At 36.9% G+C, this 13,023-nt stretch overlaps 1 protein-coding gene across 1 annotated transcript; it reads left to right on the top strand.

The window, feature by feature from the left end:
- Positions 1-8,463: 8,463 nt before the first annotated feature.
- LOC116566975 (60S ribosomal protein L17-like) lies at positions 8,464-9,055 on the top strand. The gene has a single exon (XM_032301678.1). The coding sequence runs from the start codon at positions 8,493-8,495 to the stop codon at positions 9,012-9,014; it is 522 nt and encodes a 173-aa protein (XP_032157569.1). The 5' UTR covers positions 8,464-8,492; the 3' UTR covers positions 9,015-9,055.
- The last annotated feature ends 3,968 nt before the right edge of the window (positions 9,056-13,023 follow it).

Consider the following 13,023-nt stretch of genomic DNA (forward strand, 5'->3'; position numbering starts at 1 on the left):
ATTATTTTTACCTGCTGTCCATTCTCCTTTGTCATAAATTAATTGATCACATGTGGGTTTTTTTTTTTTTAAGATTTTATTTATTTATTTATTTATTTATTTATTTATTTATTTATGTGAGAGAGAAAGAGAGCATGAGTGGGGGAAGGGGCAAAGGGAGAGTCAGAAAGAGCATCTCAAGCATATTCTGCACTGAGCTTGGAGGCTGACATGGAGCTCGATCAAACAATCATGACCAGAGCCAAAATCAAGAGTTAGACACTTGACCGACTTGAGCCACCCAGGCGCCCCTGTTCATTTATGGTCTTTCTATTCTGTTCCATTGATCTATGTGTCTGTTTCCCTACCAATACCATACTACTTTAATTACTATAGATTTGTAATGTTGTTTAAAATCAGGTAGTGTTATGTTCTAGCTCTTTTCTTCTAAGGATTAGTTTGGATATTCAGGGTCTTTTGTGATTCCATACAAATTTTAGGATTTTCATTTTTTTAATTAATTAATTTTTTGAAAAAGTTTATTCATGTCAAAGAGAGAGCACAAGCAGGGGGAGCAGCAGGCAGAGGGAGAAGCAGGTTCCCTGCCGAGCAAGGAGTCCAATGCTGGACTCAATCCCAGGACCCTAGGATCATGACCTGAGCCTAAGACAGATGCTTAACTGACTGAGCCACCCAGGGATCCCAGATTTCTGTGAAAAATGCTTTTGGAATTTTTATACAGATTACGTTGAATATGTAGATTGCTTTGGGTAGTAAGGACATTTTAACAATATCAATTTTCCAGTTCATGAGCACAGAATATTTTTCCATTTATTTGTGTACTCAATTTCATTTATCAATGTCTTATAGTTTTCAGTATACAGTGCACCTCCTTGGTTAAATTTGTTCCTAGGTATTTAATTCTTTTTGATACAATTTTAAATGGTATTTTAAAATTCCTCTTTCTGATAGTTTTTTAGTGTATAGAAACACAGCTGAGTTTCATTTATTGGTTTTATATCCTGATACTTAACTGAACATGATATCTTCTTAAGATATATGGCAAGTAGATATTTTCAAATTTTAATTTCAGGTGTTTTATTCTAATCAAAGTCTTGATGTATTCAGGTAAAGAATTCTAGGTTGAGAGTAATTTTTCTTCTGTTGTTTAATGATTTTATTGTTTGGGCTTTTTTTCCCCTCAAGATTTTATTTATTTTTTTATTTGAGAAAGAGAGCACAAGCAGGGGAGCGAAGGGGGCAGAGGGAGAAGGTGAGGGAGAAGCAGACTCCCTGCTGAGCAAGGAGCCTCATGCCTAATGCGGGGCTAGATTCCAGGAACCCAAGATCATGATCTGAGCCGAAGGCAGATATTTAACTTACTGAGCCACCCAGGTGCCCCTTGTTTGTTCTTTTGGACATGAGTTGTATCTGGATAAATATTTTAAAAGGCATTATCCAATATCTTCTGGTATCTATTGCTGCTGATGAGAATTCTAATGTCAGTCTCTATCCATATCATTTGTAGTTTTCTTTTGCCCGTCTCTGGAAGTTTTCAGGATGTTTATTCTTGGTGCTCTGAAATTTCACAAAATGAAAAGAAGGGAATGGGAAGAGTGATGGTTAGCTTCTGGGAGTTCTATGTCATGGGGGTATAAAAGGTCAAAGATACCATACACAGAATTTAAATCAGTACCCTTATCTTTAACTCCAAGTCCCAAGTCATGAGTCTCTCCAGAGTTCCATAGGAACATGGACTTGCTTTCTTGCTGTCTGTCTGTGTACTCAGATACCACCTCTCTATTGTCTGTTTTCCAAACATTTTATTGACACATTTCAGCTGTTCATGGCTTTTGTACCATTCCTCTATCCTTGCAGTATTATTCTGTTGTATTTTTTTAAGATTTTATTTATTTATTTGACAGACTACAGAGATCACAAGTAGGCAGAGAGGCAGGCAGATAGAGAGGGGAAAGCGGCTCCCCCCTGAGCAGAGAGCCGGAAGCGGGACTTGATCCCAGGATCCTGGGATCATGATCTGAGCTGAAGGCAGAGGCTTTAACCCACTGAGCCACCCAGGCACCCCAATTCTGTTGTATTTTTAAAAATTGCTTTACTGTTATTTTATCAGGGTCTCAAAGACTAAGGATACTAGCATGTGGCTACTCTATAGTATTGATACAAAAGTTTCAAAGGGGTTTCATATTATGGGCTTGTTCTAGTCACCTAATAGGGGATATCTAGGGCACTGTGCTGAGGATTATAAAACAGTGTCTGGGCTATTTGATGGAGCATAGGAAGGGAGAAGAGGGATACCCATGCAACGAATGCTGCCTCTGTATGCATCATAATATATACAAAAGTAGAATGTAAAAACATATTTCTGTAGAGGATGTATGTAAAAAGAAACCCTGTAGCTGGAATGGACTAAAAAATAATTAAGGGCACAGAATCTCTAATTTAAAAAATTACACCTTTTTATATTATCTCTATTTATTATAGAGGTAGAAAAGCTCAGTGAGCCATCAGAGATTTTATAGTATCTTCATAGCTTTAAATAGTTCACTTTAAGTTAAAGAACATGGAGTTCTAGAATTGACAATTTATACAAGCTTAAAAAATAAATACAATTGACCCCCGAACAACATGGATTTGAACTGCATGAGTTTACTTATATGTCGATTTTTTTCAATACATACAGTACTTTAAATATATTTTCTCTTCCTTATGATTCTGTTAACATTTTCTTTTCTCTAGCCTACTTTACTGTAAAATATAGTATGTAATATATATATATATAACATACAAAATATGAATTAATGGACAGTTTATGTTATTGGCAAGGCTTCAGATCAACATTAGCTATTAGTGATTAAGTTGTGGGGGAACCGAAAATTATATGCAGATTTTCAATGATGTGAGCAATCAACACCCTTTACTCCCATGTTTTTAAGAGTCAACTGTAGATTCAAGAAGAGTTTAGATAAATTTATGAATTCCAAAATTCACATATATATATGAATATATATGTATGAAATTATAACAGTGAATGAAGGAAATTGGGGGATGTTTACTGATTTATTTATTTCTAAGATAAAAGAACTTATCACTATTGAAAAGGTGTGTCAGTTTGATAGGAATGGGCTTAATCAGCATAGTACTTATTATGTAATCACTATCTAAAGCTATTCAACTTCTCAGTGCATTTTATACCCAAGCAGAAAATTACACAAGCTTCCCAGGGATCTTGAGAAACTGCACGATAATAGAGCGAACACTGAAACGAGTGAAAAGACCTGGATTTCAGTATTGGATAAGCAGATAACTCCCTGAAAGCCTGACTTAGTCATTTAGACTTCTCAGCAGGACTTCATCTTTAAGGAGTGATGGGACTGCTATACCTCGAAGACTGTTAACTTAGGAGGAATCAGACATTTCCCCCTCTCTTGCACCACAGGCTGCATACCTCCTAGCTAAAAGGCCTACATCACTTAGCATAGATCAAAGTACTGCTAACATTTGCAAAAGTAACCAAATGCCCCAATATGCTTATTACAGCCACTTCTTTATTATCCATGTTAACGGAAAAAAAAATAGGGAATAATCTTTTTTAAGCAGATGGGCCTTAAAAAATGGACTTGGCTTGAAATAGCATCACACTTAGTAGTATTTTTACGAGAATTTTCTTTCCAGGTTGTGTCTTACTTTGGCTAATATAAAAGTTGGTGGATGTTTCTTGAGAACACAATTTCACATTTGGAGAAGGCAGATTTAGAATGAACTCGATATGAAATGTTTTACATTTGCTGTTAATAATCCCCTGAGAGAATGAGCTGCAGCTGGATAAAATTAGTAATAGCAATACCTATGCTTTATAGCAATTTGTGGTGGTTTTAAAAGATGTCTGCAATTCTTCGACACTCCTTCAATGAAGAGATGGAGTCTATGTCCTCTCCTAGGAACCCAAGAGGACTTGGTAACTGCCTTAATGAATACAGTGCTGCAGAAGTAATGCTGTGTAACTTTGGGGTTTAGGTTAGAAACGGCTGTGCCTCTTCTGTTAATTTTTCTTAGGAAACTAACTATTGGAGCTTAAGCTCCCAGGTAGTTTTCTTAGGATACTAACTGCTGGAGCTTAAGCTCCCAAGTAGGAAGCCTGGCCATCCAAAGGCTGCCTTGTGGAGCATCTACATGGAGTGATGACATACGGAAAGAAAGAAACAGCCCCATCTCCTCCACTCACCAGATGTTTGATTCATTCCAGCCCAGGCATTGTGAGGGAAGACGTTTTAGAGGAGAGCCAAGCCCTGGTCACTGTCTGACTTCAACTCCATGACAGACCCTGAGGAAAAAATTATCCAACTGGGTCTTATCAAAACCCAGATTCATTATCAAAATAAGTAGTGGTTACTGGATTTTGTTCGAAGTCATTGTTTTTGGTTTGTTTTTCTGCACCAATAGGTAACTAGAACACACTTTTTTTTTTTTTTCCTAGAGCACACTTTAAAAATCACTTTCATATCCCAAATTTCCCTGGACAGCCAAGCCTATATTCCTGTTTCATAGACAAGGAAGCTGAGAGTCAGAGAAATGAAATGTACACTAGTCTAGTCCAAGCCCTCCTTTCCACCAATGAGGAAAAGAGGATCAGAGAGGTGAGATGAATCACCAAAACCACATAGCCTGTCAGGGGAAGAGCTGAGACTTCTTCCAGTCCCCTTTCCAATAAAGAGCTGTATGTAGTTTCCCTGCTCCACACCAACTAGACTTCCTTTCCATTCAGGGAAACAGAAGTAGCCAGGATCCTTTCTACATCCAGTTTGTGTCGTCTTTGGATCCATAGAAATAGTATAAAGAGCATAGGCATTTTGGTGACAGAAGGATTTTGTTTCAAATCAACATGCTGGCTATGTGCTCAGAGTTAAATTCTTTAACTTCTCTGAACCACATCTTCATCATATGTAAAATGGGGATCAAAGTGCTTCCTCTAGATTATTGTTAGGAAAACAAGATATAATGAATACAAATTGCTTGACACAACCTAAGTACCTAATAGACACATCTCATGGAAAGTGTCTTGTAATTTTTCATTATCATTATTATCATTTTAATATTTTCCAGAGGGCCTAAAATGATAAACATGATAATATCATAACATAATGATAATAGCAAACAAACTATAGTTTTAGCTCATAGAATCCTCACAGTCAGCACGTGACACAGGTAATATTCATATTTTTAGATGAGGAAACAGGCATGGAGAGGTTAAGTAGTGTGCCAGTATTGGTTAGGGTTTGAATCTTGGCAGACTAGGAGGGGAGGAAAAAGTGATCTTTTGGTAAAAAATGTGTTTTGTTCCTGTTTGACCTCCCGGTTAGGCCCATTAGGGGAATAAAACTAAGTGCAATATGCCTCATAACAGCCAAGTTTTTCACCAAGTCAGACCATAATTGCATCTAATGTTAATGTTGCCTAAGAAAAATCTTCCTGGGATGGCTGGGATTCATTGTCTGAAGTCTTCAGTGTAATTTTTGTGCTCCAGAAATGTGCATGCTATAATGATGCAATGACGTGTGCTTGCAAAATGAAGAACAAAATACCACCATTAAGGACTATTTCAGATTCAGGGTAAACCTGAAATGTCTATTTGAATTGCACTATAATTTTCAGATTCATGATTTAAGATTTTTTAGTAATATGCCTTTGTTGTATTGTTACAGCAACCCAGTGTATGTGGATTATATTATTTTTTTGTTTCTACATCATAGAAAACTTTGTTATTGGTCAACAGTTGTGTTGTTCTTTAGTACATAATGTAATACAGTTATTATACCAGCACACATTTCTAGTACAAAGGTATCTTGTAAAGTTGCATATTGTCACAAAATGATTCTAATACTTTTGATCATTTCCCTTAGCAATTCACTAAGTACTGCTCTCTGGGGAAGAGTTGGGGGAAATATGTCTTATGTTAAAATTCAAACGCACATTAACCCACAAGTTCCTGATTTATTCAGAACTCTTTAACGTTAGTCGGCTTGTGCTCTATACTTTCTCTCCTGACCTCCACAAACATCTTGAGTCCCTTCCATATTATTCCCTGCAGCTCATATAATAAATGAGAATGCATTGCTTAACTCATATAGTGACATGTATGATTTTGGTTCAGGAAAGGGGAGCTGATCACTTAACATGTTTGTGAATCAAAGCCAGACTTTCGCTTTGATAGAAACAGTTGGTGCAAACATGATCTCATCTGAGAGTGCTGCGAGGTTAAGTATCTACTCTAATTTTTTCCCCAATTTTGGTAACCATGTCTAAAATTTTACTAATGGAGATAACTTTCTATAGTTTTAATAGCACAAACACATAGAAATGAAGGCTAAAATAACTTAAATATACAACCTAGCAAGCAAATAAAACAACCTACATATGCTCGAATTAAGAGTGATCAGTAGGGATACCTGGGTGCCTCAATTAGTTAAGTGTCTGCCTTCAGCTCAGGTCATGATCCCAGGACCTTGTGATCCAGCCCTACAAGCCCTGCAATATGTTCCCTGCTCGAGAGGCGCCTGCATTTCCCTCTCCCTCTGCGGCTTCCCCTGCTTGTGCTCTCTCTCCCTCTCTCTAATAAATAAATAAATTCTTTAAAAAAAAAAAAAAAGAATATTCATGTGAGGCCATGAAGCCATGGACCAGGACTTAGCACCTAGATAAAGGACCTAAAATCTACTCGTGAAAAAAAAAAAAGTTGGAGACTACACAAAGAAACTATTCATTAAAGGGTAGAGAAATAACACACAAAAGAGAACAATTTACAGCTCAAGAAGTCAGAACTACACAAAAGACCCCATAAAACAAATATACTTAAGATGATTAAAGAGACAAAGTAAGGAAATAGGGATTTTTATGAAATTATAAATCAGTGTAAGATAAGAACAAGACTATTTGAGAAAGGAAACTTTAGGAATTAAAATTTAAAAAATAAAACTTCAGGAATTCAAAATCTTTGAAATATAATAGTTAATGTCCATTCTACAAGGAAAGTATTATTACTATCCTGTTCATATAACTGATTAAGAAATGAGGCTCAGAAGTCTAAATAATTTACCCAGTATACATAGCTTATAAATGGTGAAGTGAACTTGAACTCAAGTCTCTGTGACTTCAAAGTGTATGTTTTTAACTATTACACTATACTACCTAAAGTATGACTTCTATAACTATTATAAGGAAATATATATATGTATGTATGTACATTTATCTATACAAACATATTAAACATATATGTATGCAAAAACAGGGATATAATAATGCTAATAGTGGTGAATTATGGCAGTTGATTTATTGTGATTTTATCCTTATCCATAATTTTCTACATTATTATTATATTACTCTATCTAATGATGGAGTAATAATAAACATACCTTACACCTCTCTTTGGTAAATACATTAGAAAATGCAAAGAAAATCCATGAACAAGACAAAATAAACCTCAATAAGGGTAAAAACCAGATTAGACTTACGTAAAGAGAGAATGTGTAGTATGAAAAATAAATCAAATAAATTACCTAGAATGCAGCAGAAAGAAAAGTTATATATTCTATTTATGATTTTTAGAGGCTGTCTTATACTTTTAACATGAATATCTGATTTTACGTAGCCTGAAGTTAATTATCTTTAGCATCTTCTGAAACAAATTCCAACTTTTGACTCTGATGATTTTTTGTTTCAAATATAATTTTTGCTAATATTTTATTTCCAAACTCTTTGTATGGCTCCATTATTACTAGTATTATATTTCCTAGCACAGTCAGGGCTTGTTTAGAGTTACTCACTATTTTTTATTTTGAGTTTCCATCTTCTTAAAATATACCAATTGTTATTCCATGGCAGTATAATAGATTATTATGAATTTAGTGGTTTAAAATGACCTACAGGGGCACCTGGGTGGCTCAGATGGTTAAGTATCTGCCTTCAGCTCAGGTCTTGATCCTGGGGTCCTGGGATCAAGCCCCACGTCAGGCTTCCTGCTCATCTGGGAGTCTACTTCTTCCTCTAACCCCTGCTAATTCTCTCTCTCACACGCTCTCTCTCTCAAATAAATAAAATCTTTTTAAAAAAAGTAAAACAACATACATCTTTTTCCTGTTTCAGTAGATTAGGAGTCCAGATATAGGTCTAGGCTTGGGCCTCTGTTCAGTTTGTTACAAGGTTGAAATCAGGGATACACTATTTTCTGGAGGCTCTAGGAAAGAATCTACTTCTAAAGTCATCCGTTATATTGTCAGATTTCAGTTGTTTGTGGTTACAGAACTTAGATTCCAATTCTATTGGAAGATGTAGACTGGGGTCACTGTCATCCCCTTGAAGCTGTCCACAGTCCCTTGCCATGTGGCCTTCTCTAAAATGCTCACATAATTTGACTCTTTCCACTGTCTCTGCCTGCTAAGCCCAGCTTTAAATTACTTATGCGAGCTCTTCCTCTCAGCGGCCTGGGGTGACCTTTGAAAATGGTTCGCTATTCGCTTGACCCGGAAAGCCCTACGAAATCATGCAAGACAAGAGGTTCAAATCTCCCTGTTCACTTTAAGAACACACGTGAAACTGCCCAGGTCATCAAGGGTATGCATATCCGAAAAGCCACCAAGTATCTGAAAGACATCACTTTGCAGAAGCAGTGTGTGCCATTCCGTTGCTACAATGGTGGAGTTGGTAGGTGTGCCCAGGCCAAACAGTGGGGCTGGACACAAGGTCGGTGGCCCAAGAAGAGTGCTGAATTTTTACTGCACATCCTTAAAAACGCAGAGAGTAATGCTGAACTTAAGGGTTTAGATGTTGATTCTCTGGTCATTGAGCACATTCAGGTGAACAAAGCCTCCAAGATGCGGCGTAGGACTTACAGGGCTCATGGTCGCATTAACCCATACATGAGCTCTCCCTGCCACATTGAGATGATCCTTACTGAAAAAGAGAAGATTGTTCCTAAACCAGAAGAGGAGGTTGCACAGAAGAAAAAGATATCCCAGAAGTAACTGAAGAAACAAAAACTTATGGCCCGGGAGTAAATTTGCACCAAATAAATGCAAATAAAAATAAAAGAAAAAAAATTACTTATGCGATACTCCCCCTATTTTAATATGAACTGATTTTGGAAGGTCAGTATATCAGCAAAATCTTTTCACAGCAGTACCTAGATTATTGTTTGACTGAATAACTAGTAGAAAGTACATTTATAACAGGGAGGGTGAGTGTCATGGGACCATCTTAGAATTTTGCCTTTAATAAATTTAAAGATTTTTTAAAGGAGAAATTTCAAATAGTAAAATCTGTAATTTTTTTGTCTTGAAGTCTTTATATAACTTCACTTCTTACTTAAATACTTTATATAACTTCTTACTTAAATGGTTGTTTAGCTGGATATAAAATTCTATGTTAACAGTAATTTTCTCTCAGGTGGAAAATATTCCATTGTCTTCTGAGTTCTGTTGTTGCCAAGTCTATTGTCAGTTGAATTTTCAGTATTTGTAGCCAACCTGTCCTTTATTAAGAGTTTGCTTTCCTTTAAATTTCTTTTAGTTTTTGATGTCCTGAAGTTTCTCTAAGATCTATCTAGTATGGGTTTAATTTTATTTATTTTGCTTCTTACATTTTCTGAGTCTGAGGATTCATCTCATTTTGGAAAATTCTCAGCAACTCTCTGAAAACTTTATCTTCCATTTTTCCTTCTGAAACATCTACTAAACATAGGTTTTAGCTTCTCATTCTATCCTCCAAGTATCCTTATTCTGCTTTTAAATTTTCCATCTCTTTAACTCAATGGAGTGGATTCTGAATAATTTCATAGGTCCATGTTAACTCTCTTTTCAGCTGTGTTTAATATGTATTTAATTCATCCATTGACTTGTTAATTTTAATGATGCTATCTTTCATTTCTGGTCATTCTCTTTGGTTCTTTTTAAAATCTCCCTGATATTTTTTCTTATCAATTTCTCTTTTTTTCCCTTATGTTGTTACTTCTTTACTTTATATACTAATTTATTAAAAACATATGACTTTACCATGATTTGGCAACTAAAATAGAAATAATTATTTTAAGCAAGAATCATCAGTAGATTCTGAAATTAGTGAGTGAAACTTTGACAAGAATTTGGATATTTACATAGTTTCAAAATATCTCCCCACATGAAATTTATTAAATATGAAGGAGATATAGTAACTTTATAGTGAAGAAACCTGACCCACATTACCTAGTACTCAAAGTTCTCCTCCACAATAGTAGGTAAAATAGATATCCTTTGTCTCCTATATGATGCAATGAGAAGGATACAATATTACCTCTGTAGCCTACCTGCCAAAAATGCCCAACTTGACTCTATTCATAAGGACATGTTCCCCATCAATTATAATTTCCATTTTGAGAGCTGTAGAGTTCTATTAATCTATAATGATGTAGTATATATTACCTGCTTATTCAGAGCACAGAATTTGGAGTTATATGGACTTGATTTTCAGATCTTGAGCCATCATCTACTTTGAAGATACAGAGTTGAAGCTGAAATGTCTGGGAAAGAGGATTACTCTGGAGATAGCTGTTGGTATATATTGGATTTCCACTCCTATGGGGTAAAAGGGTTGCTCCCACCTCCCTATTAATCTAAATAAGAAAGAGGGCTTCAAGGGAATTACTTGATGGGGTTGACCTATTATCCTGCAGTCTGAAAGCATAAGGATGGCAAGAGAAACTGGAGCTAGATTGGCCCAGTGCAATAGAGTGGAGTGAAAGAGGACTATCTTAGGAATAAACATCTCTTTCAACAACAGCATGACAGGACAAGGATGGATGAGTTTTCCCTGTGGATCAGATATGGGCCACATGGGAGAGAGGCAATATGAGCTACTTTGAGTCCACCCTTCACCCAAAAGGAACTTCGTGGATGAAGGTGTGAGCCCAATGAAAGAGAAGACTGTCACAGGCTCAGAGGCTGAGGGAAGAATTTTAAGCAGCCAGCAAGCAACAAGGAACAAGTAAGCATCAAGGAAGTTGCAACTGGAGAGATCCACCGGGGATATCATTGAGAAACACACAGAAATATCCCATTAGAGGAAGAATCAGCTTGGGCACACTGCCACACTCATAGGGTTCCATCACAGATTACTGTCCATGCCAGTGAAATAAGATCTTTCCTATTGCTTACCTGTTCTCCTTACTTTCCACCTCCCACCCTGATAGGCCCAGAGAAGACCTAAAAATAGTGAAAGGAGGAAAAAAGATAAGGTAAAGAGAAAAGCCAAGAGTTCCCTCCTACTACTCTAGACTTCTAGGCCTAGAACAATAGCAAGCTGGGGTAGCAGGGTCGGATTAGATCTAGTTGTAGTAATAAGAATAAGGAGCAGTGATTTCGACATTTTTAGTCCTGTGATGAGACTCTGATTATGCATAAAAAATGACTTGCATTATCTAAGTATACTGGAAAGATCCTGCCAAGATACAGCCCACAGAGTAAGTTTGAAGAGATAGCAGTGAACAAGAATAAGTCATTTTATTTGGCGTGTTGTTGTTGTTTTTGCCCATATCCTATCAAATTTAGCCCATTCTGTATCTAGATTTCATCTACAACTTGTCCCAGGTTATGTGGTAATTAGCAGAACGAAACAAATTAAGGTACTATTTATACTCTATGATAATGAATTTTTTGAATAAAACGAGAGAGTGCATGAGAAAGAAAGAGAATATTTGTTATTTATTTGCATAATTAGAAAGCTCAGTTACATCTCTGGATAATTTTTGGCCCAAAGGATAAGCACATGCAAATGCTAGATCCACAAAATCTTCTCTCCAAGAAGGACAAGCCAAGTCTTGGCTGGCTTGGGTATGGAATTCCCCCAGACATGAGGCCAAAACTTTGAGAGGCCTGGATTTCCCTGGGGAGCCAATACTCACGGAGAGAGCAGATGGTTTCCAAAGTAAAACCTAGAGAGAGTTCCCCAAAGGGGACCGGATCTTAAGTTTTTGGCAGAGATGAGGTTGTTTTACTGGTAGAGTGAAAACATCCCACCTCCTCAATTCCACTTCTTTCATATACATACTTATAGAACATTTTCTCCACAATGACAACACACAGAATGGTGCTCACCACTATAGGATGATCATATCGTCCCATTGAATGCAGTGGGCTTTTCAAACAGATTATGAGGAGCCTGTGTTTTGTCGATAAACTTCTAGTAAGACCCAGAGGGAAACCAGAACACAGACTTGGGATTTGAAGTTGTAGCCTGGCTAGTGACAGGAACCAGGCCTGGGCTGCCCTTTACTGTGGAGGGGCTGGTAGGGAAGGGGGGAAGGGAAACCAGGTGCAGAATGGGAAGGGGATTTCATGTAGGATCTGCTTTCAGCTCTGTCTCAGATGGAAATGTCACTCTCACTGGAAACCGTGTTAATGAATGACAATCAAAGCATACAGGGTGTACTGTTTTATAAAACAGTATTTGTTTCCCAGAGCTGCTGGCCCAACTATTTGCATGATATTTGTGTTTTAATGTAGTATGGATCCAATGTATTGTGAAGGGCAGGACACCAGGCAGAAATTAGATGTAAGTTTTCTACACAAAATTTGCCATCTGAGCACTTTGCCACTCTGAAGCTCTGATAACTAGCACAATATTTCTTTCAAGCAAACTATATGAAGCCTACTGGAAGACTCAATATTGACAGGAAACTTTGAGATTGGGTTTATTATTCTACCACTTCCTTTTAAAAAAAAAATTAACATATAATGTATTATTTACCCCAGGGGTACAGGTCTGTGAATCATCAGGTTTACACACTTTACAGCATTCACCATAGCACATACCCTCCCCAATGTCCATAACCCAGCCACCCTATCTCTACCCCCCACCCTCCAGCACCCCCCAGTTTGTTTCATGATATTAAGAGTGTCTCATGGTTTTTCTCCCTCCTGATTCCATCTTGTTTCATTTTTTCCTTCCCTACGCCCCACAGCCTCCCACTTTGCCTCTCAAATTCCTCATATCAGAGAGATC

The sequence above is a fragment of the Mustela erminea genome, chromosome 10 (genome assembly GCF_009829155.1).
Source record: "Mustela erminea isolate mMusErm1 chromosome 10, mMusErm1.Pri, whole genome shotgun sequence".
In the NCBI taxonomy this organism is placed as follows: Eukaryota; Metazoa; Chordata; class Mammalia; order Carnivora; family Mustelidae; genus Mustela; species Mustela erminea.

What these genes read in the sequence shown, in the direction of transcription:
- LOC116566975 (XM_032301678.1), top strand. Translation starts at nt 8,493, where the DNA reads ATGGTTCGCTATTCGCTTGACCCGGAAAGCCCTACGAAATCATGCAAG.